Below are 26,330 nucleotides of genomic sequence, written 5' to 3'. Positions count from 1 at the left end.
GACCTCCCCAGGTCAAGGTCACTGACTTAATCCTACCTGCAAGGCCCTTTTGCCACATAAGGTGACATTCACAGGCACCAAGGATCAGGTCGTGAGCATCTTGGGGGCCATAACTCGGCCAACCCCAGTGGCTCTCTGTGGTGCGTGGGGGCTTGGGTTGCACCGTGAATGACTGCAGACTGTGCCGCAGCTCAGGTAGGGACCCCGAGGGGCCTCCAGTGTTGGGCTGCAGCGACCAGGCATCGAAGCACACACTTCTGGGGATGTTGGGGTCCTCCCTGCCCCTCCCTCTTCCCGTGCATTCCTACCAAGGGGAGTCTGTTATGCCTCCACGTTGCACCTGTTCTCCAGGTGTGTCCACGTGAGCACACGGCAGAGCCCTGAAGACTTCTGAAGATGCAGGCTGCTAAGCCTTCTGCGTAAACCACGGCTTAAAATTATACAAAACATGATGAAGTGACTCTGCTATTATTTTACTGTAATTATAATAAAATACACCTAGGCGCTAATTCGAAAGCGTCGAGTGATCTTTGCAGGTATTCACTACTTTGTACTTGGACAAGCATTTGCCTTCCCATGAGCAGTCTTCTGCCTCAGGGCTCAGTTGGCCCTGCGAGGAGATGCCTGGTTCCCCAGTCGCCTGGGCAATCGTGCAGCATGGGTGGGGGACAGGGCCTCAAGTCTTCCTCTAAAATCTGAGGAGCTCTGATTCCTCCTCAGGGAACATGGTTGGGCCTGGTGGGACTGGGCCTGCAATTCCCTTCCTGCTGCTGGGGGCTTGGTGTGGGGTCCAAGGCCCAGGCCAGCGCCCACCCCTCCTGAGGCCCTTCCTGCCGTGGCCTGGCCAGGACCTGAGGCCCTCCTTTCCATATCCGTGGTCACACATACAGCTGGGCTGTTAAGGGCATCCCCACTGTTACTTCCTGGGAGCTGTGGTCACCCTCAGTGAGCCCCTCTGTCCTTCTAGTTCAGGTCTTTCCAGAAGGTACTTCCTGTGACACTGAGTCCTTGCCCCAGCCCAGGAGAGGCCACTGATGGATGGCCTGCTGGGGTACAGAATCAGAGGGGCCTCCTGCCTTGCTGTGACCATGAGAGGCTGCTCATTCACCCTCACCCTCACCCTCCCACTGTGCTCCTCACTCACCTACCTCCTCCAGTTTCTGCCCTGTGCCAGCTTCTCCGTTGCACAGAGAGGGGACATGCACACACACATGCACACACAAACACGCTCACACACGGGCTCACATCCAGGCATGCACACACACATGCACACACACACTTTCATGCAGACATGCTCACACCTGTGCATGCACAGATGCACACACACGCACGCACAAACATGCTCACACACGTACACACGCATGCACAGTCACGCTCACACATGCACACACACTTGCATGTAGACATGCTCACATGTGTAGGCACGGATGCTCACACACATGCATGCACACACACAGGCACATGCACATACACACATGTACACACGGACATGCTCACACACATGCACACACACATACAAACACACATGTGGACTTACTGTCTAGTGAGGCAGTGCTGTCTCCTCAGAGGCCTGCATGTGCGGGTGGGTTGCGGTCCCCGTGTGATGTCGGCCAGGCCTGCTGTGCTGTGAGGAGCTGGCCATGGGGGTGGGCCTCACCTCTAGCTGACCCAGTTGGTGGCCACATCCCTGGTGCCCAGGCCTGGTCCGTGGCCAGTGCAGCCTTCACACCTGACAGCACGGACAGACCCTTCTTGCCCAGACCGCAGCAATCAGGCACTCCCTCTCCTTCAGCACGGGGCTGCTGGGCAAAGCACAGCCGTAACTCTGGAGTAAAACCCCTGAAGGCCCCAGTGAAGGCCCCAGCTGCTGAGCTGTTCTCCCAAGACCCCCCCAGGCTCTGGGAGGCAAGGCCCCAACCCCCACCCAGACTCTGGAGCAAAACCCCTGAAGGCCCCAGTGAAGGCCCCAGCTGCCGAGCTGTTCTCCCAAGACCTCCCCCCAGGCTCTGGGAGGCAAGGCCCCAACCCCCACCCAGAGAGGGTATGAGGAAGGAGCCCACTCTGTGCACAGGCTCTGCCTCTTTCTCCAGGTCACAGGTGGGGGGGAGCCCCCCAGGGATCCGATGCCTTCAACACACAGTAGTTTGCTGAACCCAGAATCTAGGCATCTTTGCCTTCATTTTTGGCTCTTCCAAGAAGAATCCCATTGGTACCCACTTCTCACCAAGCATCTGGCCTGTCCTGATGTGGGGTGTGCTTCGCCTCTGAGCAGCTAAAAGATGTTTGAAGGGGTGGGGCCTGTGAGTGAGAACTTGTCTGGCCCTGGAGCTCTGGGAGGTGGACGAAGGCGTTCTGGAATATTTCAGGCTGGTGCCAGATCTGTCATGGCAGCCTTCTCTCATGCCTGACTCAGCTCTGCCCTGGGCACAGACATCCCCTCTGAAAGGGCCCGTAGCTCCCACCTACCTCTGCCGCTCTCGGCAGGGAATGCCGCTGTCTTTTCACATCCTCCTGCCAACCTGGGGCCCAGGCACTTCTCGTGGAATCTAAAGTTGCTTTTGAAGGAATTCTTTTTCTATGCGGTGGATTCCTGCTCCTCATCCAACAGGGTCTGAGCGTGCTCCTCCTGGCCAGGATTCTGGGGCCTGGCATCAGAGCAGGGCGAGGGTCACTGAGCCTCCACAGCTCCTCAGAACTCTCTGCTCAGGACTCCACAGCAGGGCATGGCTAGGAGGGAATGACTTGTGTGGGGACCGGGATAGGCACCAGGTGGATCCTCAGGGGGTCCCCAGGGCCACTCACCTCCCTGCACCCGTGTCTGCAGCCAGTCGTGCATGTGGCTGCTCCGTAGCCTGTCTTGGTCCCTTTCCTGCTATTGTGGGTAGAATTGTGTCCCTGAAAAGATGTGTTGAGTTCTGACCCCCAGTGTCTGTGGGTGTGGCCTCGTGGAGGTGGGGCCGCTGCCTCTGCAGATGGATGAGCTCAGATGGAGTCGCCCTGGCGTAGGAACCATAATCCAGCCACTGGTGTCCATGGAAGATGGGGAGAGATACAGGGAGACAGGCTCGCAGCTGGGTCGGGCCACAGTCAAGGGTGCTGGCTCCCCAGAAGCTGGCAGAGGCAGGGCGGCTCCTCCACTGGTGCCGGTGTGCACGGCCACACCAACCACCTGCTTGCTCCAGGCCCCAGAGATTCTACCCCAGGGACACAGGGGACTCACAGAGGCTTGGCCTGCAGCCCCCACTGGAAGGGTTGTGGATGGGGATCTGGCACATTCGATGTAACTGAGAGAGGTTGGGTTAACCAGGCTGCCTGGGAGGAGATGGCGTCCACTTGCAGTGCACCTCAGCGCAGGGTTGCGGGGGGCGGGGGGTCCCAGCTGGGGCAGTGCATAGCCCACCTCGGATGGCCCCTGCCCACGGTGGCGACTCTTGAGATTCCCTTGAGGCGGCCCCGGTGTCCTGGGTTCTACAGTTGCCCACGTTGATGTCAAGCTTTGAGTTGTGGTTCTTGCCTCAGGAGCAGCTCTCCCCACCATGGAGGCAAATGGTCTCTAGTTAAAGTGAGTTTGCCTTTTGTTTTTTCACCAAACAAACCCATCCGAGCAGTACCCGGGCTGCCCCCAGGATGGCGTGAGCCCACCATGATGCTCCCTGTGACAGGGACCCCCTGCCAAGGAACAAGGTGCAGAATCCCACAGTGCCCTGTGTCTGCTCGCGTGGATGCATGTTACCATAACGTGCACATGTAAAAGTCATGTACGGATTTCAGAAACTTTAAAATAGCCATACCCTTTGGCCTGTACCTCTACTTGTAGGAAATTAACCCAGAGAAACAATCAGATGTGAGATAAGGATTTACCTGTGTGTTTCTTTGCCAGTGTTTATGACAGCCAAGGATCACTAGAAAACCTGATTAAAATTTGAAACACATCCCAGGAAATATTCACCCAGCTACTTAAAATCATGCAGATGAGTAGCATCATGAAAAAACGTTTGAGTGAAAAATTTGTTACAAAGAATATACATTGCTGTTATAATTTTGTATAAAAAGGCATCAGAAGGATAAAAAGACCTCTAGGTGATGCTGTTGAAGTGTATTTTATTTTTATTTTCTGTATTTTCCAAAGTGAATGCAATGATTTTGTAGTCAGACAAAAATACATATTAAGTTACTTGTTTTATGCATCAAAACGTAATGGTCATTTGTGTGTGAGAACGTTAGATGATGGAGTCCAGGTCAGCAATCCTGCCAGATTTTATCCCCAAAAGACCATCTCCTCACTAACTGTCCTTATCAACTGATTCTGCATTATAGTTTATGTTAATGTGAATTCCAGACTTCCTTGCCCTGCAAAGGTACAAAAAAGTCAGAAGTCCAGCAGCTCCTCCTCTTCCTTCCTCTCCCGCCCCTCCCCTCCCTGTCCCCCACTTCAGAAGTGCAGTCCTTCAGTCGTCCGTGTGTGGACCAGGACCTGCTCACTGCTGGGACACAGGGACCTGTTCACACGTCACACTGGCCCCCGAGGGGGAGGTGCCAGCAGGTGCCCTCCCGTCACTGCATGGAGGCCATCACATACCCAGGTGCCATGTCACCTCTGCTGCAGCGTGAGCTCTGGGCGGGCAGGAGCCACCAGCCTTGCTCAGTGCTGCACCTCAGAGCCAGCCCTGGTTGTCCGGAATTGAGGGTTCGTTTCCCACGGCTTCAGTGCATCCCTGACATGCTGGGTGTTATCCCGCCAGGCTCTACCAGTTACGATGAGCTTGTGAATTTCCTCACAGTCCTTTTCCAGTCTCCACCCTCTCTGATTCCCTCCCAAGCCGTGGAGTGAGGCTGTGCAGGAAACACCTATGCCTTCCCTTCTGTGGCCGGGGCCGCTCTGCCCCTCCATAGCCCTGCTCCCCTAGTCTTGGGGTTGGCACTGGGAGCCTGGCCCTGCCTGCTCCAGCTCCCAATTCTCACCTCCGCTTTGTGGCTGATCATCCAGAAAGGTCGGTCGCTATGAGGATGTTTGGTATCCAGGTGTCGCGTTACCTTCAGCCTCCCTCCTGGAGCACCTCTGGTTCCTGGGAGAGAGGCTGAGCCAGGGACGGAAAGAAAGCCATCCCTTGGGACACAAGGCTTGGGACCTTACCTAAGTGTCCTGGGTCTATCTGCTGGGAACTTTGTGGATGCCATTCCCCTTGCGACACTACAGACACCACAGGTCTGCATCTTTGTGCCTCTGTGTGGCCTGGGGCAAGTCGCTGAACCTCTCTGCATATTCTGTAACATGCTAAAAACGGTGCCTTTTCCCAGCTCTCTGTGAAGACCAATAGTTTACAGTGTGGGGAGCATCTGGCAAGTGCCTGGAGTGCCCAGTGCTCCCTAATGCCAGGTGTAACGGTGACAGTCGTTCTTTAGGCAAGAGTTAAATGATTTTTATGGAAAGATGGCATCATTTGTGCTATAATTTAAGGCAGAATAAAGACTTGACAGAGCTAGAGAGAAAGAGACTTAGTTTAACAAATCAGCTCCTGAAATTGTGGGTGTTGGAAGGTCCAGAATCCGCAGGCCAGGGGCAGCCGGGGACTGGGGAGAGTTGGGTTGCAGTCCAGGCGGTCTGGGGGCAGAGCTCCCTCTTCCTCGGGGAACCTCTGTCTTTTTCTCTCAAGGCCCTTGATGGATTGGGTGAGGCCCACCCACATTATGTCACACGCTTTACTCAGTCTACTGACAAAAGTGCCAATCTAACCTAGCATTTGACCCAATATCTGGGCATGGTGGCCCAGCCAAGTTGCCAGTAATAAAGTCAATGGCCACAGAGACCAAGGGTCTCCACCCTGGTACCCCAACATGACATGGTGCCAGCTAGAGGATGCTGGCCAGGGGACAGAGTGGATGGCACAGGGTTGAGGAAAGAAGCCAAGAGCATGTGTGGAAATGCCCAAGGGGTGAAGAGGGAGATCAGAGAAGTGGGATGGACCAGAGAGTGTGGCCTTTTCCTTTCATCTTGCTGTTAAGATGCAACAGATTTCAGCAGTGGTTCTCAAAATGTGGACCAGCACATTCAACATCCCAGGGAATTTTGCTAGAAATGCACATCCTCAGGCCCCACCCCAGACCTCCTGGATCAGCAAGGAGCCATCAGAGCCCAGCCATGTGAGCTTAACAAGCCCTTGGTAGATCCTGATACAGCCCAAGGCTGGGTAGGCTGGAGGGCACCTGCCTGGCACCGGGAGAAGAGGGCAAGTGCTCAGGGAGTGTGGCCTGGGGCCGTGTGGGATGAGGACCAGGGAGAGTGTTTTGCCTTAGACTAGTGGAAAGGGCAGGGCCTGCATTTCAGGACCCTTCTGCCTGATGACAGGCTTTCCCTGAAGCTGGAGGGGTGGGGTTGGGGTGGGGGGTGGGGGACGGGGAGTGGTGAAGGTTCCCTGAACTGACAGGGAATGAGTTAGGAGCAGACCCATTTGAGGGCACTTTTTGGAGACCATGTATAGACAGGAGGTAGCAATTGTGCAGTGGTAGGCACAGTGGGGTTGCTTCAGCTCTGGGCAGCCCAGGGGATGCTTGTCCACACAGGGAGAGGCTCCCATCCACACCGAGGCCTTTCCAGAGTCCTCCTTTCACTGGGCTCCAAAGAGATTCTATAGAACCAAGTGAAACTGCTGATACTCAATACGTTTCTCATGTTAAGCAAAAACAAAAACAAAGCAGCCATTTCTTACAGATTTACTCAGTACCTTCTATCTGTGGTTGTTGTACTTCTTATTCTGTAATTATTTTTTATTATGAATTATTTATTTCCAGATCTGTCTGGCCTATCCAGACCTGTGGGAGCTATAAGGGGAAGTACTGTGTCACCTTCATTTTTTTATCCCTTTGGCCTTGCTCCGTGCCTGAAAGGTCACCACACTGGAACGTCCAGGCGCACATGTGCCACTGGACAACGGGATGTTGGGGGACACACATGTTGCTGGATACTGGAATGGTGCACGCATGCTCTGTTGGACACTGGACTACCGGTGCATTGTTGCCGGATGCTGGGATGGTGCGCGCATGCTCTGTTGGACACTGGACTACCGGTGCATTGTTGCCGGATGCTGGGATGGTGCGCGCATGCTCTGTTGGACACTGGACTACCGGTGCATTGTTGCCGGATACAGGAATGGTGCGCGCATGCTCTGTTGGACACTGGAATGCTGGTGCATTGTTGCCGGATACTAGAATGTGCGCGCATGCTCTGTTGGACACTGGACTACCGGTGCATTGTTGCCGGATGCTGGGATGGTGCGCGCATGCTCTGTTGGACACTGGACTACTGGTGCATTGTTGCCGGATACAGGAATGGTGCGCGCATGCTCTGTTGGACACTGGAATGCTGGTGCATTGTTGCCGGATACTAGAATGTGCGCGCATGCTCTGTTGGACACTGGACTACCGGTACATTGTTGCCGGATGCTGGGATGGTGCGCGCATGCTCTGTTGGACACTGGATTACCGGTGCATTGTTGCCGGATGCTGGAATGGTGTGCGCATGCTCTGTTGGACACTGGACTACTGGTGCATTGTTGCCGGTTGCTGGAATGGTGCGCGCATGCTCTGTTGGACACTGGACTACTGGTGCATTGTTGCCGGATACCGGAATGGTGCGCGCATGCTCTGTTGGACACTGGACTACCGGTGCATTGTTGCCGGAAGCTGGAATGGTGCGCGCATGCTCTGTTGGACACTGGACTGCTGGTGCATGTGCACATGTTATTGGCACGAGCTGTAGTTCAAACCTCAGCCATTTGATGCTTGAATTCCCAAACCATTCATGGAAAAGGGTACTTCTTCCTGCTGGAATTCTCTCTCTCTTTTTTTTAACTGATTGGGGAGTGGGGTTGGGGGGGTGGTCTTGCTACATTGCCCAGGCTCAAACTTCTGAACTCAAATGATCCTCCTCCCTCTGCCTCTGCTTCTGCCTCGGCCTCCGGAGTAGCTGGGACTACAGGCCTGAAATACTGTTTCTTTAAGGAAGGGCACGTTACCGGTAATACCAAACCACAAAAGGATAGCCGCGGTTTTGGGTGAGGAGAGCCAGAGAGTTTCTTGCACATGGCCCTGTGGTGGCGGTCATGGCCCTGCATAGACACGAGCTGGAATCTGCAGGTGGCAGCCGGGACGCTGCGGGTGTCAAGTGCACATTGTGGCCTGGTGCCAACCATGGCGAGGGTGGAGAGCCCCGTGCCTGCAGCGCGCGCTTCCTGCACCGGGTCCTGCGACCTTGGGCAGGCGATGCCCCTGCGGGAAGGGGCTGGTCCATCTCCGGCCAGCCACGGACCCACGCATGGACCCAGCGACCCACGGACCTGCTTACCTGGGCGCGGCGCGGATGGCATGCGGCCACGCGGAGGGGGCGCGCTTGGCTGCTGCGGCCTCTGCAGCTTCTGCACCTGCCGCGGGGCGGCCGGAGGTAAAGGGAGGCGGCGGCCAGGCGCGGCCCCGCGGAGGCAGCTGCACTCGCTCAGTCCACTCGCGGCTCCGCGCGGCTGCCCGCAAACCGGGAGAGTGTGGAGACCTGGAACCGGGGGGAGGGGCGGGGGCACTTGTGCGGCACCCGCGGGGCTCCCAGGGGACCTCGGCGGTGACACGAATTTCTAGGTGACCTGTGTGGTACACTCACAGGGCTCCCAGGTGACCGCGGCGGTGACCCGCGGGGCTCCCAGGTGACCTCAGCGGTGACCGGCGGGGCTCCCAGGTGACCGCGGCGGTGACCCGGGGACTCCCAGGTGACCGCGGCGGTGACCCGCGAAGCTGCCAGGTGACCTCCGCGGTGACCCGCGGGGCTGCCAGGTGACCCACGGTGGTGACACGCCGGGGCGGGCGGGCGCGCGCCGCTTCCGCTTCCGCCGAGCCGCCCCCCGCCCCCCGCGGCGCAGCGCGCGCCCCCCTCCCGGTGGCGCGGAACCAATCCCGGGCAGGGAGGCGGCGGCTCCAGGCTGAAAGCGCTGCCGTGGCCCCCTCCCCGCCTCCGCCGCGCCCCCTCCCCACTCGCACGGCCCCACCCGCAGGCGCCCCCCGTGCGGAGGAAGCGGATCTGCCAGCATCATTTCTGTTGTGTCGGAGGATGAGGTTTTGGCTGAGGACTGAAGAGATGGCCCTGGAAGAAATGGTGCAGAGATTAAATGCGGTTTCCAAGCACACGGGTAGGAGGAGCTGCTGGCCGTCAGTGATCTGTGCTTAAGCTTGACATCATGGGCTGAATTGTGGGGAAATGCGTCTGATTTTTGTAAGCCGCCCTCGTGTTCCTTTCTAGCGGTGGTAGCTGAGACATGGGGGGCACTGGTTGGTAGCTGGTGTGTTTTCAGAGGCTGTCGGCGATCGCGTGCTGCCCCGAATAGTTAAAATGACGGCACGTTGGTGTCACAGGCTCTCTCAGGGATGCTGGGTCTGCATGCGGAGCCATTTGTGTGTCTGAAATCTGCCCATCAACCTGCCCGTCCGCAGCCCTCGCAATGGAGAATGCACAAGTGCTTGCGAATTGAGAATGATCTGAGCCAAGGGCTTTCAGAGCTTGGGGTTTCAGAGCCAGGGGTGGGGATGGTGAAGCTACCTGGAAGCTCATTTTGAGGAGGAAAAAACCTGGACTAATCAGGTGGTTCTTTTCTTCATTAAATGCAATTTAAACCTCAGACAGATGTGTATGGGTAAAGAGTGGACTGGACGTTCATTTTCAGTATTAATCGAAATATTATTTCGAATAAGCTTTGAAGAGCAGTTCAGATCGATTATTTTAGGTGTAAGCAGAGACTGGGCTGACAGCTTGCATCTGGCCCTGGCTTTCAGGCGGTGGCATCTGAGTTCTCAGGCTGTGTTATGCAGAAGCAGAGGTATCTTTAACTAGTTTTCCTTGAAATGAAGAGGAAATAATGATATCTCATTAAAAGTAAGTTGCCAAGTGTTTTGCCTGATGTTGCCATATGTTATGTCATATATGCCATTACTAGTTGTCTAACTAGTACTTGCCTGGGAGATTAAAATGTCGGTTGCTTGGTTTGGGTGTGGTTCTCTGTCTTTCTCTACCCACCCCGATGGATTTTGAGAGCGAACCAGTGATTAAATCAGCATAAGCACCATCGTATGGATTGGTCTAATCAAGATGTTTTTAATGGGTGTTTTGTGATCAAAGCTGCTAGGCTTATTGTATATGGGTCGAAAGCAAACAAAACCATTTTCATGCCGTCTGCTTTCTGATTCTTAGACTATCAGCTCTCTTTTTCTGAAGCTTGAGTGGAGCTTTTCCGTGCAGGGTTTGCAGGGTTTGAGTACGGTGAAGGGCTGTGTGGATGCCAGGTTCACAAGGAGGCTTCCGATCGGCTGCGGGGGTGGAGGAGAAAGCACCTCCTTGCCCTGCGTGCCTCTGCGTGCGGCTTGATGTCAGAATCACAGAGTGGGAACCGCTCCAGAGGGTGATGTCATTCCCCAGATTTTTAGGGATTGGGGTTTTTTCATGAGCTCCGAGAGACACGTGCGCATTTTTAATTGTAAAAAGGCCGTTTCAGAAGAGCAGCAGTGACACTGGCCGCTCACTGAATGTCCTGCGAGCCAGGCTCTCGGTGTGGGCCCTCTCATCTGGAACAGGCAGTAAGATGTGCGTCCTCCCACACATCTGCATTACTGATAATTGCATGCTTCACCAGGACTTTCAAATCCAGCTTACCAGATATCTTCGGTTATGAGCACCCTGCAGTGTTTAGTTAGGGGAGGTGACCCTGCATCACACTCCACTTACCACCCATGAACACTGGCCTCTTCCTTCAGCACAAACCCACTTTCTGCTCACGCTGTATGTAAGGTACCACTCAGTGGAGGCAAGTTATTAGATTGAGAGGCTGTAAAACCATCATGAGGGGGGTTTGTGGTGCGATATTGACATGACGCTACCACAGAGTGTAGGGGTGTGTGGTGCACATTCTCTGGTAGGGGTGAAGGTCAAGGTAAACCTGATCCCCACCTCGGGTTTAAATTCCAAGCACTTCCTCAGGAGAGTTCCCCACCTGCAGCCAAATACCTTTCAGCTCGAGGTCATGGAGCTGCTTCTCCTTCTGGCGTCATGCTAGGGTCCGTGCCAGGTAAGAGCTGATGGCAACAGGACACTGATGTGGCAGCTGGCGTAGGTCCTCAGGGCAGTGGTGGCGCTAGGTCACAGCTGAGGGATTGCGTACAGCGGCTGGCCTTAGAGCAGCTGCCTCATTCAGCTGCACAGGGCCTCATCCTCTGTAGATTCACTCTGAGCCCACAGGCATTTTATCTTTGCTGCTGTCCAGGACATGCTGCTGCTGTGTTTTAATTTCAGATTTATGCATGTCTTCTGTCACCTAGAACCTTCATTATCTAGGCTAATCTGCATGTAAAGGAGGATAATGTGTGCTGTCCATATGGTCTGTGAATCTGTAGCCTTTGACCTTGAGAACTGACATTTTGTATACTCTTCTAAACCTGATCTTTAGTAACAAGGCCGGGGTGCTTTCCAGTGGCAACTTCCCCTTGGCCCCCCTTCTATGTGATAGGGCTCGTTTTCATCTATTTTTGTTTTCTCTTTGGAATTTTAGTAATTGGTGAAAAGGTAGAAGACATTCGAGGGAGCAGTGCTATGGATCTAGTTGATTTAAGCATTTGATGAAACAGAACAGTGGTCCTCCAACTAGAGCATGTATCTGCATCACCTGGGGGGCTTGTTAAAGCACAGGCTGCTGGGCCCGCCCTCAGAGTTTCTGATTCAGTAAGTCTGGGGTAGGGTCTGAGAATGGACATTTTTTAAGTTCTTGATGAAGTCCTTCAGGAATCAAACTTGGGGAACTGCTGTAGTAGAAAAATCTTTAAACCTAGCCCCACCTTTTCCGTTAGTTGATCTCATACTAACTCTTGTCATAGACAGATGGTGATAGATGGATAATACATGGATAAATGAGTGGATGGATGGATGGATGGATGGATGGGTAGGTGGGTGGGTGGATGGATGGATGGGTAGATGGGTGGGTGGATGGATGGGTTGGTGGATGAATGTAGGGGTGGATGAGTGGATGTGTGGGTGGGTGGATGGATGGATGGATGGATGGGTAGATGGGTGGGTGGGTGGATGGATGGGTTGGTGGATGAATGTAGGGGTGGATGAGTGGATGTGTGGGTGGGTGGATGGATGGATGGATGGATGATGCCTACCTAAGGAAGCTTTCGTGGAAACCCAAAGGACTGGGCCCGGGCAGCTGCCCGAGGCTGAGTGCAAGGAAGTTCCTGGAGGGTGGTGCCCTGGGTGGGCTTGGAAGTGTCATGCCCTCCCGCGTGCCTCACCCTGTGCCGCTCTTCATCTGTATCCTTTGTGACGTCCTTTATATTAAACCAGAAAATGTAACTAAGTGCTTCCCCAAGTTCTGTGAGCTGCTCCCGCAAGTTAACCCAACCCAAGGAGGGGTCGTGGGACCCCTGATGTGTAGCCGGCTGGGCAGAAGCACAGGTCACAACTGGGGCCTGTGGTTGGCATGGGAAGTGGGAGGTCTGAGCCCTCACCCTGCTGGTCTGACACTGTCTCCAGGTAGAAGGCGTCAGAATTGAACTGGGTCACCTGCCTGGCATCTGCTGCAGAATTGATTGGTGCAGAATTGATTGGTTGCCTGTGGTGCGGAGAGACCCCACACACTTCTTGGTGTCTGGGGGCCATGGAAGTCTTCTGTGTTGATTGTTGCAGGGTGAGAGCAGAGGAAAACAGTTTGTTCCCCTCAGTCATGAAGCCTCCAAGTTGCACCAAGGTTGTGAGAAGCTCACCTGAAGCAAAATCGCAGTGATCAATTTTGGAAAAAGGATACATAGGAAGTAGACTTGCATCATTCTGTGATACTCCTGGCCACCAAACCCTCAAGATTGGCGTCCCCGCGGGGTATCTGCCTGCCGTGGCATGGAGCCCTCTCTCTCTCATGGCCACGTGACACACAGCTGAGGATGGCACCATGACAGTGTTTGTGTTATGGGATTGGGAAGCCCTTGGAGTGTGCGAGGCTGGTGTGTCCCTGAAACGGCAGGAGAGGGATTGAGAGCAGGGTCTTGGTCTGCTGGGGCTCCGGTAACACAGTGCTGTAGGCTGGTGGCTTCAACAACGGATGTCCATCTCACAGTCCTGGAGGCTGGGAGTCCAAGGTCAAAATGTCACAGGGCTGATTCGTCCTGGGGCCTCTCTCCTTGGCGTGTAGACGTCGTTTCTCCCTGTGTCCTCACATGGTCATCCCTGTGTGCATGTGTGTCTTAATCTCCTCTTCTTATAAGGACACCAGCCCTGTTGGGTTAGAGCCCACCCTAGTGACCTCATTTCAATTTAATGAACTGTGTAAAGCTCTTGTCTACAAATGCAGTCACACTCTGAGGTGCTGGGGGTCAGGATGTCAACGTATGAGTTTGGGGACAATCGGCCCGTGGCAGGCAGACATGTGGGCTGCAGGCCCTTGATGGCAGGTGGTGTGGGCGACGGGGTTCTGGGTGCAAGTGAAGGCCAAGCTGACGGAGCTTGTGAGTAAAGGAAGAGTGGGGTGTCCCCTCCTTGAGCGAAAGCTGTGGCTGCCTCCTGTCCTTAAGCTCTTCCTGGGAAGGGGCCTGTGGCCTGAGCGGTGGGCTGAGGGACAGGGTAGCACGGAGGGGCTTTAGGGGATGAGGGAGCGTCCCAGGACCACCACACAGGCACAGCTGTCTGGCATCCCCCAGTTGCAGGTCTCAGAGGAAAAACTCTGGGGGAATTCGCTCAGGAGGCAGGGGGCGCGCATTTCTGTGTGGAATTGAAGAGCTCTCAGTAGAGAAGGTGCGGCTCCCTGGCAAAACGCCGCCTGCTCATTAGCCCACCCAGCAGTTTCTAACGAACGCCTTAGCACTCCCCTCTCATGCGCCTGCCTTCGGCCTCAGTGACTGGCATCTCCTCAAGGAGCCATGATTTCTTTGTCCATTTTTTAAATGTGTTGAGGCCCTTTAGAAGGAAAACCATGCAGCCAAATGAGGTAGACGTCTGTGCGGGTTGCTATTTTGTAACATGAAATTTAGGTCTCCAATTAGATAGGTGTGACTATAAAGTACAGAAACAATTTTAAAGAACAATTAGCTTTTCTGGGATGTCATGTTGTGGATCTTGTTACTAGGGATTCAGGAGTGGGTTTTTGAGATTTGAGCGGAGAGAGGCTTGTGAGGAAACAGTGAGTACCTTGAGCATCCTTGGCATCCCGTGTTGCCAACCTTCTGTGATCTGACACCACGGCTCAGTGTGTCCCGAGAGCTTCTAAGAATGCAGCGCTCGGGCCTCCTAGCTGGGTGAGTCCGATGCCCGCCATGCGAAGACGGCACGAGCACGGCCCCACGTGTGGAACCGGAGGCAGACTGATGAGCTCCCGGGGATTTCAGTTCCAGCCTGCTCTGAGGATACTGGGAGCTGACCCTGTGTTTGCTTGGAGTGCCCTTCAGGGAGACCCATGGCTCCAGGGGCTGGCGCTGAGTGACCGCAGGTCAGGTCTCAGGAGTGAGCGATGCCGGGCAGCACCTGAGGAGGGGACGCCTACGAGGTTCGTTCCGAGTTTCGTGGGGACTTGTGTTGGCCACCGCCTCCTGAGTCACACTTTTGCCTTGGGAGGGTGGCCACCTTCCAGTGTCTTCCCGATCTCCCTCCTCAAAGCCACTCCTGACTCTTCCACTGCCCCCTCTGACCTCAGCCCCCACTGTTTCATCAGCTCCTGTCCTGGCACTTCCTCACCTGGTGCCTCATCCCCTGGCACTTCCTTACCTGGCGTTTCATCCTCACCTGCCACTCCACATCCCCTGCTGGCTGCCTCCTCCCTTAGTCTTATGTTTAGAGTTCCCTGCATTTGGCATTCCCTAAGGGTAAGACCACCTTCTACAGTGGTGCAAACTCCCCCTGAGAACTAGGGGCGCCAGGTCCACAAAGGCCCCCGGGCACAGCTAACCTCTGAGTCCACAAAGCCTCTCGCATGGCTGACCTCCAGGTCTGCAGGGGCCCCTGGCGTGGCCAGCCTCTGAGTCCATGAAGTCCCCGGCGTGGCCAACCTCATTGGACGAGTTTGCTTGGACCTTTGCGCCCCTGGCATGCTGCTGTTCTGCTGGTTTTTATAAGCCTGGCCCCTTGGGTATGGAAGACGCACGGATTTTAGGGGTTCCATTCATTTTGCAGACGTTCTGGGGAGCACATTTGTTGATCATTGATACCAGCTGAATACCAGAGGGTGCACTCCAGAATTAGAACTTTAGGGACTAGTAAATATGAGAGAAACTGGCTCGGGAGACCTGCTTTCGCTGTAATAAAGAACAAGGCATAAGTATCACAATCAGAAGTTCTCCAAGCTTCAGCTGCCCATGAAAGGCATGCTATGTCTGATAAACACATTTTCATGAGTAGAGAATAATTTTAACAGACCCTAGGGTCTATTGATTCATAATTTAACCAAATACAGTTTCTGGAGCCAAGTTAGTTCTGCAGCCTAAGTATGGAAAGCTCGGCTGCTTTGTCTGTGTGTTTCGCTTCCTCCGCCACCCACGACGTGTGGGCAGCACTCTCAACGTAGCCCCTTCTTTCACCAGAACTATCGTCTCCGCATCAGCTCACGTCACCGTCCATAGAGTTGGAAGGATACCACTGTAAGTAGTATTTTCACACTTCTACCTTTCAGATTAACTCAGAATGCGTCTGGTCACATTCATTTTATAACTCTGGGTGTGGAGAAAGAAGCATGTCTTACACCTTTCAGAATGTTTACAAGCTAACTGCCCTTGTCTGATATACACACAAAAATGGAGCTGCCTACATTGGAATTCTAGCGAAGTACTGAAGTTAGAACGTCTAATGCCTTGTGGTCATACCTGGATAAGATGTGGGATGAGGCTTTGCACCTTGTGAGGTTAGCGGGGCCCACTGTGAAGAAGGGTTGCGTTGACTATTAGGTTAAAATCCTGGTGCTGGACCCGTGACCTGTGAGGTCAAATCGGACGCACAGGCCTCCCGGGCAGCGGCAAACCCAGAGGCAAGGACCTGGTCTGGCAGGGCTGGCGCTGAGAGGTTGGGGTTGCCCAGTCTGACAGTGAGGGGCTTCCCAGCGCTGCTGTCACTACCCTGTGGGGGCTGCATGGGGAAGTCATTGGTCTCCACACAGCTCTGCCGTCTGTAACTGTGAATGTGACTGTGTGGTGCCTCGATTTCCTCATCTGCAAAATGGACTCAGGAGAGCACCTACCTGCTAGGGTTGATGTGACGATCAAATGAGTTAAATGAGTTAAATCTGCGTGAAAAGCACTTAGAAGCACCCCGGCAGACAGGAGGCTGTGGGGAACTGTTTGCTGTTAGGGTCACTTGTGCACATGGTTAGTGCAGGCAGGTGCTGGCCATGAGCTCCTGTGCTCAGCAGGGAGCCGCCGCCACGGTCATCCTCACATACAGTCAGGTGTGTGACCACACTGATGATCCCAGTAATGAAGTATGTGGGGATTTTCCAGGTAAATGAGAAGGAAAAGGGAGGTTCTGAGAGGAAGGGTCTGTGGTTGACCTCATTACGGTCACATGGTGGTAGAGGTGACATCCGTGGTCATTATTCTCACAGATGCCCACGGTCACAGAGAGCACGAGCCCGGGTTCAGCACCCAGCACTTCGCACGCTGCTCTGCCATAGCGAGCTCCTGTCCTCCCTCCCTCCCTCCAGCCCAGGAGCCTTTGTCCAGCGTAGGTCCCAGGAGATGCCCAGTGCTGAGAAGAAACCGAACCTTTGGGAGGAGACACTCAAGAAAACTTACAGTTGTGAGTTTGAAAATACAAAAGAGCCGATTGTTCCTCCTAAATTATGGGATTGGCTGGCGTTTGCATCTAAATTGGGCTCTCAGCAAAGGTTCTGTTTTTTGTTTTTTTTTTTTGCTTTACTCCTTTATTAATAATGTTAAATGAGACAAATTTCCAAAGCATGAAAACCAATTTCTCAGCGTTAGTCCTAACACACAATTGTGCTACTTAACTCCCTAAAGGAAAGAACTAGTATTAAGTTTCCTTAATGACATTTTTGGCAATCTATTAGGGATGGTGAGCTAATGCCCCAAACAAGACTTCGTTTTTGTGAGAATGCCTTATCTCTTAAAATGGAACTTGTTATGGACAATGAAGAGAAGGATTCCGGCTGGAGCACCTAAACGCTGCACAGGGGACCACACGCGGCTCCGGGCTCGGTCTTCAGGTCTGTCATGGGGCGGCAAGGCTGGGGCGGAGGGCAGTGTGTGATGCTCACGCAGGGAGCAGCACTGGGTCACCTGCACCTCTGAGGCCGAGCTGTGTGGCCTTTCCGGCCATTCATCAAAGGTGCCTCCGCCAGACCAGAGCCACGACCTTCCCTGGCGGGTCCCGGGCTCGGACTGAAGGAGAGGAGGGGCTGCTCGGCGAGTGGCCTCTCGGACACCAAGACAGGAAGACGACGGGGCCGTGAGGAGTCACACACCAAACCTGACGCACAGGCCTCCCGGGCAGCGGGAAGCCCAGAGGCAAGGACTGGTCCGGCAGGGCTGGCACAGGGGGGTTGGGGTCGCCCAGTCTGACCGTGAGGGGCTTCCCAGCGCTGCTGTCACTGCCCTGTGGGGGCTGCGTGGGGAAGTCACTGGTCTCCACAAGCATGCTCTGTCCTTCCCTGCACCCCACGCTTTACGGAGAGAGGAAGCGAGACACCTCCGTCTGTGCCTCACCCCAGGTGCGCACGGCGGCTCCCACCCGCATCAGCCCAGGAGCGCTGAGTTTTATTTTATTTATTTATTTATTTTATTTATTTTGAGACGGAGTCTCGCTCTGTCGCCCAGGCTGGAGTGCGGTGGTGCGATCTCAGCTCACTGTAAGCTCCGCCTCCTGGGTTCCCGCCGTTCTCCTGCCTCAGCCTCCCGAGTAGCTGGGACTACAGGCGCCCGCCACCTCGCCCGGCTAGTTTTTTGTAGTTTTAGTAGAGACAGGGTTTCACCGTGTTAGCCAGGATGGTCTCGATCTCCTGACCTCGTGATCCGCCCGTCTCGGCCTCCCAAAGTGCTGGGATTACGGGCGTGAGCCACCGCACCCAGCCAGGGTTGAATTTTAAATCACCCAAGGGCTCATTTAAGACCTGCCCTAAACAACTCCCTACTCCACCACTAATGGAGTGGTTAATGTAAGACTCTTTTCCTGCCAGAAATGATACCAGTTATTGATATGGATTTCTTAACAGTAGCTTGGGGCCACGTTGTGTGAAACAGACTCCCGGGGTTCACAAAAGTCAACCCGCTTCTCAGGGGCCCAGGCATTCTGGAGCCTCCCTGAGGCCAGCCAGCGGGGTGACAGGAAGAACTCGGATCTCACGTGGGTTTTTTGTGTTTTCTCATGGCGGGGCTACCAAGGAGCTTAGGGAGGAAGTGGCCCCGGCCAGCCAGGAGAGGACAGCCGGGTGTTCACGATGGTCGCTGAACCCAAAGCTTGTACGCGCCACATATGAGAAGAAATGAGCTGATCGTGAGCGAGCTTCCTCTCTCAGGACTGATTTTTGAAAAATGGTTTTAATTAGTAACATCTTTAAAACATATTTAGATGTTTAGGACGTTGAATGATGGACGTGCACATCCGACCTGCCCAGCTGCAAGTGGCACTGCCATTCCAATTTCCGTGACTTTCCTCAGCACCTTAACCACGCACAAGGGAAGGAAACGCAGAGAGAGGGGTTTGGTGCTGACCCCAGAGGCGACCCTGATGGCTCCTGTGCTCACCGATCCCTGCTTCCGTGAATACAAAGCCTCTGTCCTTGTGGATGGAACCAGCATTTAGGGCTTGATTTCCTGGTTATTCAAAGAGGCCCTTGGAGGATCACCTTAGGTCAGGAGTCGGAGACCAGCCTGGCCAACATGGTGAAACCCGGTCTCTACTAAAAGTACAAAAATTAGTCGGGCGTGGTGGCAGGCATCTGTAATCCCAGCTACTTGGGAGGCTGAGGCATGAGAATCGCTTGAACCCAGGAGATGGAGGTTGCAGTGAGCTGGGATCGTGCCACTGCACTCCAGCCTGAGGGATAGAGCAAGACTCTGTCTCCAAACAAACAAACAAATAAACAAAACCAAAGAGGCCTGAGCTCTGGAAACACCACGCGAAATGCGCCATCTGTTTCCCCATTTTCATGCGAGTCAGGTTAGGGCTTACCTGTCCTGGGCTCGCACACAAGCCCCCAACAAAACGGGGTTCGTGGTCTCTGCTCCTGGGTGGCTGAGACATTGAGCCTCTCACCCTATTTTCATCTGTAGCTGTTTTGGGGGATGCAGCACAGAGAACGAGCTTCTGGCCATTTCAGGGGGCGGTGGCCTTGGGACCATCTTGTTGCATCTGGGTGGTGGGTGTGGAAGGCAGGAGGGGGATGGTGTGTGGGGCTCTGTCTTTCCTGGCAGAAGCCGGCTCTCAACACCTGTAGCTCTCAGAGGAGCAAACCCAGCACAGAACACTTTGAACAGAATCACCATATTTGTGGAGGCTAATGGGACACCAAGGTGCCACTCTCCGGAGGCTAATGGGACACCAAGGTGCCACTCTCCGGGCATGGAAGCAGCCTTTCCCTCTGACGTCCCCGATGCCAGTGGGGGACACAGGAGGCGGGGACCCTCCAGCCGTTCTGTGAGCGCCTGTGCAGGGTGTCCCCGATGCCAGTGCGGGGCACAGGAGGTGGGACCCTCCAGCCGTTCTGTGAGCGCCTGGGCAGGGTGTCCCTGATGCCAGTGGGGGGCACAGGAGGTGGGACCCTCCAGCCGTTCTGTGAGTGCCTGGGCAGGGTGTCCCCGATGCCAGTGGGGGACACAGGAGGCGGGACCCTCCAGCCGTTCTGTGAGCGCCTGTGCAGTGTGACGGGACGGGTGTGCGCTGAGTAAACGATGCTGAATAAATGCATTCTTTGGCTGCAAACCAGATGCATGCTCTAATCACGTCGGCTCACAGAAGGGCACATGTGGTGCTTGGGACAGTGTGTGGCTTTCACAAGCAGGCCTGAGCTCCAGCCCTGCCACCTTCTCTTCCTGTGGCCTGAAGCATAGACTAATAAGAGTTAAAATGGCATTAGGCCATTTACATGGCCTTGCACATCAGCTGTGAGGCTGGAGCCTTGGGTGTGCCCAGCATGGTGCCCACTGACTCTGAGAGCCTGAGGGTGGCACGTCACCTCGGGGGCCATTGGGAGCCCTGGACGCCGTCACCTCTCCTCCCTCGGAAGCAGCCATGGGGCAGAGGGTGGGAGCTGCTGCCTTGGGACCAGCTAAACACCTCTTGGGGAAAAGTATCTCCGGCCACTCAAAGCAGCCTCATCACTTCCTCCCTCGAGGAGCTCGGCAGCAGACGGGGGTCACAGGCGTGGAACTTCCCACTTTGTTTCAGGACAGCCAGCAGCACGTCCCTCCCTTCCTCCGGGTTTGTAGTTGTTTGTTTGAACTTGAGACTTCCTGAGGCCTGGAAGGTGTTTTTGGCTTGCTCCATAAGGCAAGGGGTCCAGCCCACGCAGCCCCCCCCCGCCCTGTCTGAGGAAGGAAAGGCCCAGAACTTGTACACAGCGGGGCAGGCGCGGCAGCCGGGTCTCTCGGCACCACGGCATTGTCTGCCTGCTCTTCCCGGCGTGCAGGGCGGTGGTGGCTCGGACCAGGCTCTGGGAGGCCAGGCCTGGGGCGAGGACGGCTGAGGGCTCCGGGAGGCCAGGTGCTCTGAGGAGGTGGCTCAACCCTCTTGGGTTCTTTCTTGTGACTTGGTGAAGCCCAGAGTCATCAGAGTCCTGAGCACCTGCCTCTCGTGACCATGCAGCACCCACCCGGCTTTTAGCTGTCCCCGCAGAGACCCGAAGGCTGTGTCTCCAGCATCAGGGTTCGCCTGTGGTCCCTGCGTGAAGAACCAGAGCTGTGTCCGCTTTGTAGCAGCCTTCGTGACAGGGCGGCTCGATGGCCGAGAAGGGAGCATCCCGGGGGACCCTGCGGCGGCTGTGGTCGCTGCCCAGGAGGCGCCGGGGAACTGCAGGGCGCTCGAGGCCAGGTGAGATGCAACGGGGTCGCGAGGCATGGGGGCAGGTGCGGTGTCCCCTCTGCAGGTGTCCTCTTAGTGGGCAGGCACCTCCCTAGGGTATTTCTCTCCCCACTTGACCAGCAAAACCTGTGCAGCTTGGAGACTTTTTAAAAAGGTGGAGATGACTGCTAGGCATCCCGCTCCAGGTCTGTGGGTCCAATTTTCTTTGTTCGTCTTGGGGTCGGCCCCGTCCTGCAGTTCTGGAACCTGGGCGTAGGAATTTCTGCTCCGATTGGAAAGACGAGCGGACTCGAAGTGAGGGAAGTGGCGGTAGCGGGTTTAATGAGGCTCCCCTGGGCACACGCGGTCTGTGGGCAGCTGGGTGTCCTTTGCGTCACAAGAGGTGTGTTTTGGGGGGATGAGGGCGCAGAGCTGTTGCAGACGCGGCCCAGGCCAGGTGGACCAACAATGCAGGCTCGAAGTGCCACACACAGTGGAGCTCAGGCTGCCCAGGCCCCTCTCAGCCATTCAGGAACAGCAGGAACAGCCCGATGGCACAGCCTAAACTCTCACAAGTCACAACCAGTGCTTTTGTTAACTTCAGAGGAGCAAGGGCATTCTGCTGGCTTGAGGGAGAAAGGAACTTTTCTGATTTCCGCTCCCTCCTGCCCTTTCCTCGGTCTGGCGACCTGGAACCACGGCGGGCTGTGGAACGTGGGCAGATGTTGGCTGGAGCCAGCCCCCTGCCCTGCTTTGACCTGGCTCCCCATGGGGTTTGGGAGCGTTTCTTTCAGGGATGGGTGGGCGGCGGCCGGGCATTGGCAGGCGAGCGTCAGGGAGAGGAAAGGGAGGCAGCACACACATCCAGATGGTGCCTGACTGCCCTGGGACCGAGTGGCGCTGGCCAGGAGGGGCACCACGTGCAGAACAGCCTCTCGGGCTGCTGCCTTTCCCTTTCCCCCGCCTCGGGCATGGACAGAGCCTGTCACACTGAGGAGGACTGTGTCACTTGCTGCTGGTCAGCTAAGTGTACGCTGTGTGGGTGCAAGTACCCCAGGGCCAAAATAACAGATCCCAGTCTCCCTCCGACTCCACTGACATCCACCCCAGCACGGTGCGAGGGAGGCAGCCAGGGGCCGTGCATGAATCCCGCACACGCCAGGGTGACCGGAGCTCCATTCACGCCCCACCACCCTCTGAAAGCTGAAGTCATAAGACCCTGGACGTGAGCACAGCGGGGGCTTGGAGACGGGGACCCCAAGACATCTCCTTCCTGTGCAGTGGGGACCTGAGGTGTCCCCTTCCTGTGCCTGAGAACCCCTGAGACATCTCCTCACTGTACATAGGGACCCCCGAGATGTCTCCACACTGCACGGGGTACCACCCTGTTCCTTGTGGGAGCAGGAGAACGCAGGAGCCACAGTGAACTTGTCCCCGTAGCTTTCACAGCAACAGGGGCCCCTCTGCGGTGGCAGCAGCGGGAGACAAGGCGATGAGTGTCATCCGCTGTGAATTCTGCGGTGCTCTGGTCCCCTGTGAAGACACTGTCCATGACGTTCACACTCACTGAGCCACGTCCTGCCCTTGGCTGGAATGTGAGGGTGGTGAGGCACCCCCATCCTGTAAGGAAGTGTGCACCAAGCCCTGGTCCCATGGCATCTGAGTGGAGCGGCCCCCACGGCACAGATCACCTGGGTATAGTGAGAGGCAGACCCTGGGTCCCTGGGCCTGTGAGCCTGAGACTGGGTGACCACCAGCTCCCGGCAGGGTCCACACCCCGAGGCACAGGCAGGGGGACGCACGGCCTCTGTGTGGGGCCTCCTCCTCCAGGCCGGGCGGTGCAGGTGCGGCTCAGAGCCCAGTGCCCTCTGCCTCCCATCGCCTGGGCTGCCAGTGTGACCTGCCCGGCATGGGCGCCTGGGGACTGAGCCTTGTCCGGCCCCCTCCCAGCCCTGGCTGTCTCCCTCGGCAGGAGCTCGGCACCGCGCAGGTTTTCTTCCCAGGATGTGTGTCTCTGATTGGAAGGTGGAGGAGTCACAGACGCCCCTTTGTGTTTCCAGGTCTGCACTGGGCAGGCCCCTGCCGGGGCTGGGGGAACATGCTCAACTCACGTTGGACCTGAAGGTTGTGGGGAACCAGCCCCAGAGTGCAGCGGTGGAGGCCATGTCTGAGGGGTCAGGCAGGGGGGGCCCCAGCAGAAAGCATGGGGCCGACGAGGGGTACCAAGGGACAAGAGCTCAGGAGCTTTGGAAAGAGGTCTAGGGGCCTAGTGGGCTCCAAGGAGGGCAGAGAAGCCCCACATGCTTCTAGCAATAGGGGCTGTGCCCACCTCGTAAAGGGGATTTCTGGGCTGGGGACGAACGCACAGGATGTGGAGGAGTAGGAAGGGCAGGTGACAGAGGCTTTTTCCAAGATGTTGGCCATGCAGTGGAGAGGAGTGGACTCTGGGCCAAGGGTGGCCGCGTCCATGGGGCCTGGAGCCTGCAGATTGCAGGAAACCACGGAGTGGTGGCAGCAGGGGACCCAGGGATGGAGTGAGCCCCGGCTCTGTGGTGGGCGGCCGGGGGCATCTCCCAAAGGCTCTGCCCCCTCTGTCCGTCAGGTGGGAGTTGCGGCAGACGGGGAGTCAGGGGGCCTCCTGTGGAGGAGGGTGTGTGCCACGGAAGGCTGCTGAGCCCTCATTGTGTCTGGTAGGAGCAGGTGTCACAGCTGTGTCGAGAGGCCTGCCTCGTGTGCTGTGGGAGGGAGAGGCATGGTTGCGGGGAGCTGGACCCTCAGGACAGGGTGAGCTGTCCCAGCAGTGGCTGAGCCCGTGCTGCATAAGGGGTTTGGCGTGATGTCTGCGATCGTGTCTGTGGTTGGAAGTGACGTCTGGGCTGGAACTGACACCCAGTTGGAGCCGTGACAAAGGACAGGATGATCAGGGAAATTGCAGAGAACAAGGGCAAGGATGGAAGCTTGAGGGGCGCCGTGGTGTGGAGGGGGTGCGGGTGGAAGAACCCTCAGGAGCTGGGCTGGGGCTGGGGCACAGCTCGTCCCCGAGTCTGTGGTGGTGACTCTGAGGCGGCGCTGGTTCTGGTGAGGAGGTTGGGGAAAGCACTTCCTGATGCCTTTGGGCGTGGAAAGTGGTGGGGGCAGCCAGGCCGGTTCAGTGCAAGGCCAGAGGTGAGGTTCAGGTGCGGCCACAGGCTGTGGCAGGGACGCAGCACTCAGCAGGTGCCTCAGGGTTTGTTGGAGGTGAGGGGGTAGCAGGGCCCCTCACACAGGTCTAGGGTTGCACGTTCATGGCAGCTGGGTAGGGACGGGAAGCTCCAGTAAGATCCACCATGGGATTTTTCACCAGAAACTCCTAGAAGTTAATTCTGTGTTGTGAGAATAAAAAAGTTAAGATGCCTTTGGCTTCCCGGCCGGGCGCGGTGGCTCACGCCTGTAATCCCAGCACTTTGGGAGGCCGAGACGGGTGGATCACGAGGTCAGGAGATCGAGACCATCCTGGCTAACACGGTGAAACCCCGTCTCTACTAAAAAATACAAAAAAACTAGCCGGGTGAGGTGGCGGCGCCTGTAGTCCCAGCTACTCGGGAGGCTGAGGCAGGAGAAGGGCGTAAACCTGGGAGGCGGAGCTTGCAGTGAGCTGAGATCCGGCCACTGCACTCCAGCCTGGGAGACAGAGCGAGACTCCGTCTCAAAAAAAAAAAAAAAAAAAAAAAAGATGCCTTTGGCTTCCCATCTGCTGGGGAGCGTGCCCAGTGGCACGGCGGAAACCCAGGACGGACCTCACAATTGCAGGATGAGCCTGCTCCCTTCTGTCCGGCAGGCGGCCTTCTCCGGGCATTGCCCTGCACCTCGACGGGCCCAGCGGGGCTTGAGTCAAGCTCCGTAAATGCAGCGCCCAACATCTGAGGGCCGCCACGCTGCGGGTTCCCATCTCCACAGCCCGTGGCGCTGGGCAAGGCAGAGCCTTAGGCGGAGACAGGGAGCCGGGAGGAGTGTCGGATGCCTGTGGCCTCTTTACAGCTCCGTGGCCTGCCTTATCTCGCCGGCTCTGCCCTTGGTAATCAGGATGTGAGGCGGGTGACGGACACTTGAGTGCTCGTGACATATTGTGGCCCTGGGGAAACGTGGCGTCTGCAGCCTCCTGGGCCTTCCCTTCTGCCTGGCTCCCTCCTCCTCCACCCGCCCACCTGTGTGCCTGGGTCAGGCTGGCTTCTGCATCTCTGAGGACAGCCCTCTCCCCGCGCTGCCGCTGTTTTCCTTGGGTTGAGCACTGAACAAAGCCCCTTTGGGTTAGGAGGCAGGCGGACTTCCACCCCACATGGAGGAGCAGCCTCCGCTGCCCGGAGGAGACGGTGCTGGCAGAAAATGTAGCTGCAGGTGGCGACTTTCTGATAACCAGGAGGGGAAGTTGTCCTTTTACTGAGTGGAGGTTGGGGCCGGTGCTGAGGTTGTCCGCCTCCTCTCTGTCCTGCACGGCCTGGTGGGGAGATACCACCACACTGCAGAGAGAGCAGCACCCTCGCTGGGCGCCAGATCTCCCGGGGTCCACCTGTGCTGCTCTGCCCTGGGGTATTCGGAGCTGAGTTCCAATTAAGCCAAGAAAAACAGATTGTTTTACTTAGAATTGAGAAATTCTCCTCTTTTTTTTTTTTTTTTTTTTTGGAGATGGAGTCTCACTCTGTCACCCAGGCTGGAGTGCAGTGGCGTGATCTTGGCTCACGGCAACCCTGCCTCCTGGGTTCAAGTGATTCTCCTGCCTCAGCCTCCTGAGTAGCTGGAATTACAGGTGTATGCCACCACACCTGGCTAATTTGTTTTTTATATTTTTAGTAGAGATGGAGTTTCACCATGTTGGCCAGGCTGATCTCGAACTCCTGACCTCATGTGATCCACCCACCTCAGCCTCCCAAAGTGCTGGGACTACAGGCGTGAGCCACCGCGCCTGGCCTAGAAATTCTCTTCCTAAAACGTGTTCGAGATTGGCACAGGAAGTTTTAAACAGAATCAGCATTCACCGTAAGCAGCAGATAAATACATTTGAGGCACCCGGGGTGAGTGATCTCAGCTAAACTCCCCTTTAAGCTTCCTGGTAGTGCGTGCAAAAAGGAAAACATTTGGATCTAAGATCATGCACAAAGAAAAGCTGTTCTGGGAGGAACCAATTCCTCCGCGATCGCACTCGGCTCCCTCGAGGGAAAGCTGGAAGGGGAGAGGGCGTCAGGATGCGGGTGCTGGTGTCTCTGTGCGGCTCATCCTCCTTCAGGGACCCCTCTGCTTCTGTCCATCCCTCAAACTGCCAGTCGTGTCAGCATCTGGGGCCGTG

At 56.0% G+C, this 26,330-nt stretch overlaps 2 protein-coding genes and 1 long non-coding RNA gene across 15 annotated transcripts in view; 2 read left to right on the top strand and 1 right to left on the bottom strand.

Annotated features, from left to right (window-relative positions):
• Window positions 1-26,330, top strand: part of LOC105485266 (MCF.2 cell line derived transforming sequence like) — a 203,300-nt gene that overhangs the window by 70,357 nt on the left and 106,613 nt on the right. For 6 of the 13 annotated variants that reach the window (XM_011747518.3, XM_011747517.3, XM_011747516.3 and 3 more), the window contains exon 1: window positions 7,978-8,437. The exons of 1 other annotated variant lie outside the window; for it this stretch is intronic. In XM_011747518.3, coding sequence (XP_011745820.3) covers window positions 8,080-8,437 — 358 coding nt within the window. In that variant the 5' untranslated portion in view covers window positions 7,978-8,079. Of the gene's footprint in view, window positions 1-7,977; window positions 8,438-8,983; window positions 9,254-20,597; window positions 21,041-26,330 lie in introns of those variants that run through there. 6 more of the 13 variants (XM_011747532.3, XM_011747524.3, XM_071080992.1 and 3 more) reach the window with 5 other exon arrangements.
• Window positions 453-8,480, bottom strand: LOC105485263 (uncharacterized). The gene is made up of 3 exons (XR_989434.3): window positions 8,342-8,480; window positions 2,467-7,680; window positions 453-1,729 (listed from the first exon to the last, which is right to left on the bottom strand). It is a non-coding gene; the product is annotated as an uncharacterized lncRNA (long non-coding RNA).
• LOC105485265 (uncharacterized) lies at window positions 21,067-24,610 on the top strand. The gene has a single exon (XM_011747515.3). It carries the CDS (start codon window positions 21,562-21,564, stop codon window positions 22,237-22,239), a length of 678 nt encoding a protein of 225 aa, XP_011745817.2. The 5' UTR covers window positions 21,067-21,561; the 3' UTR covers window positions 22,240-24,610.

This window comes from Macaca nemestrina, chromosome 16 (assembly GCF_043159975.1).
Source record: "Macaca nemestrina isolate mMacNem1 chromosome 16, mMacNem.hap1, whole genome shotgun sequence".
NCBI lineage: Eukaryota > Metazoa > Chordata > Mammalia > Primates > Cercopithecidae > Macaca > Macaca nemestrina.
The sequence above is the reverse complement of the archived record's forward strand: the minus strand, read 5'-3'. Positions and strand labels throughout refer to the sequence as shown.

What these genes read in the sequence shown, in the direction of transcription:
- LOC105485265 (XM_011747515.3), top strand. Translation starts at nt 21,562, where the DNA reads ATGGCACAGCCTAAACTCTCACAAGTCACAACCAGTGCTTTTGTTAAC.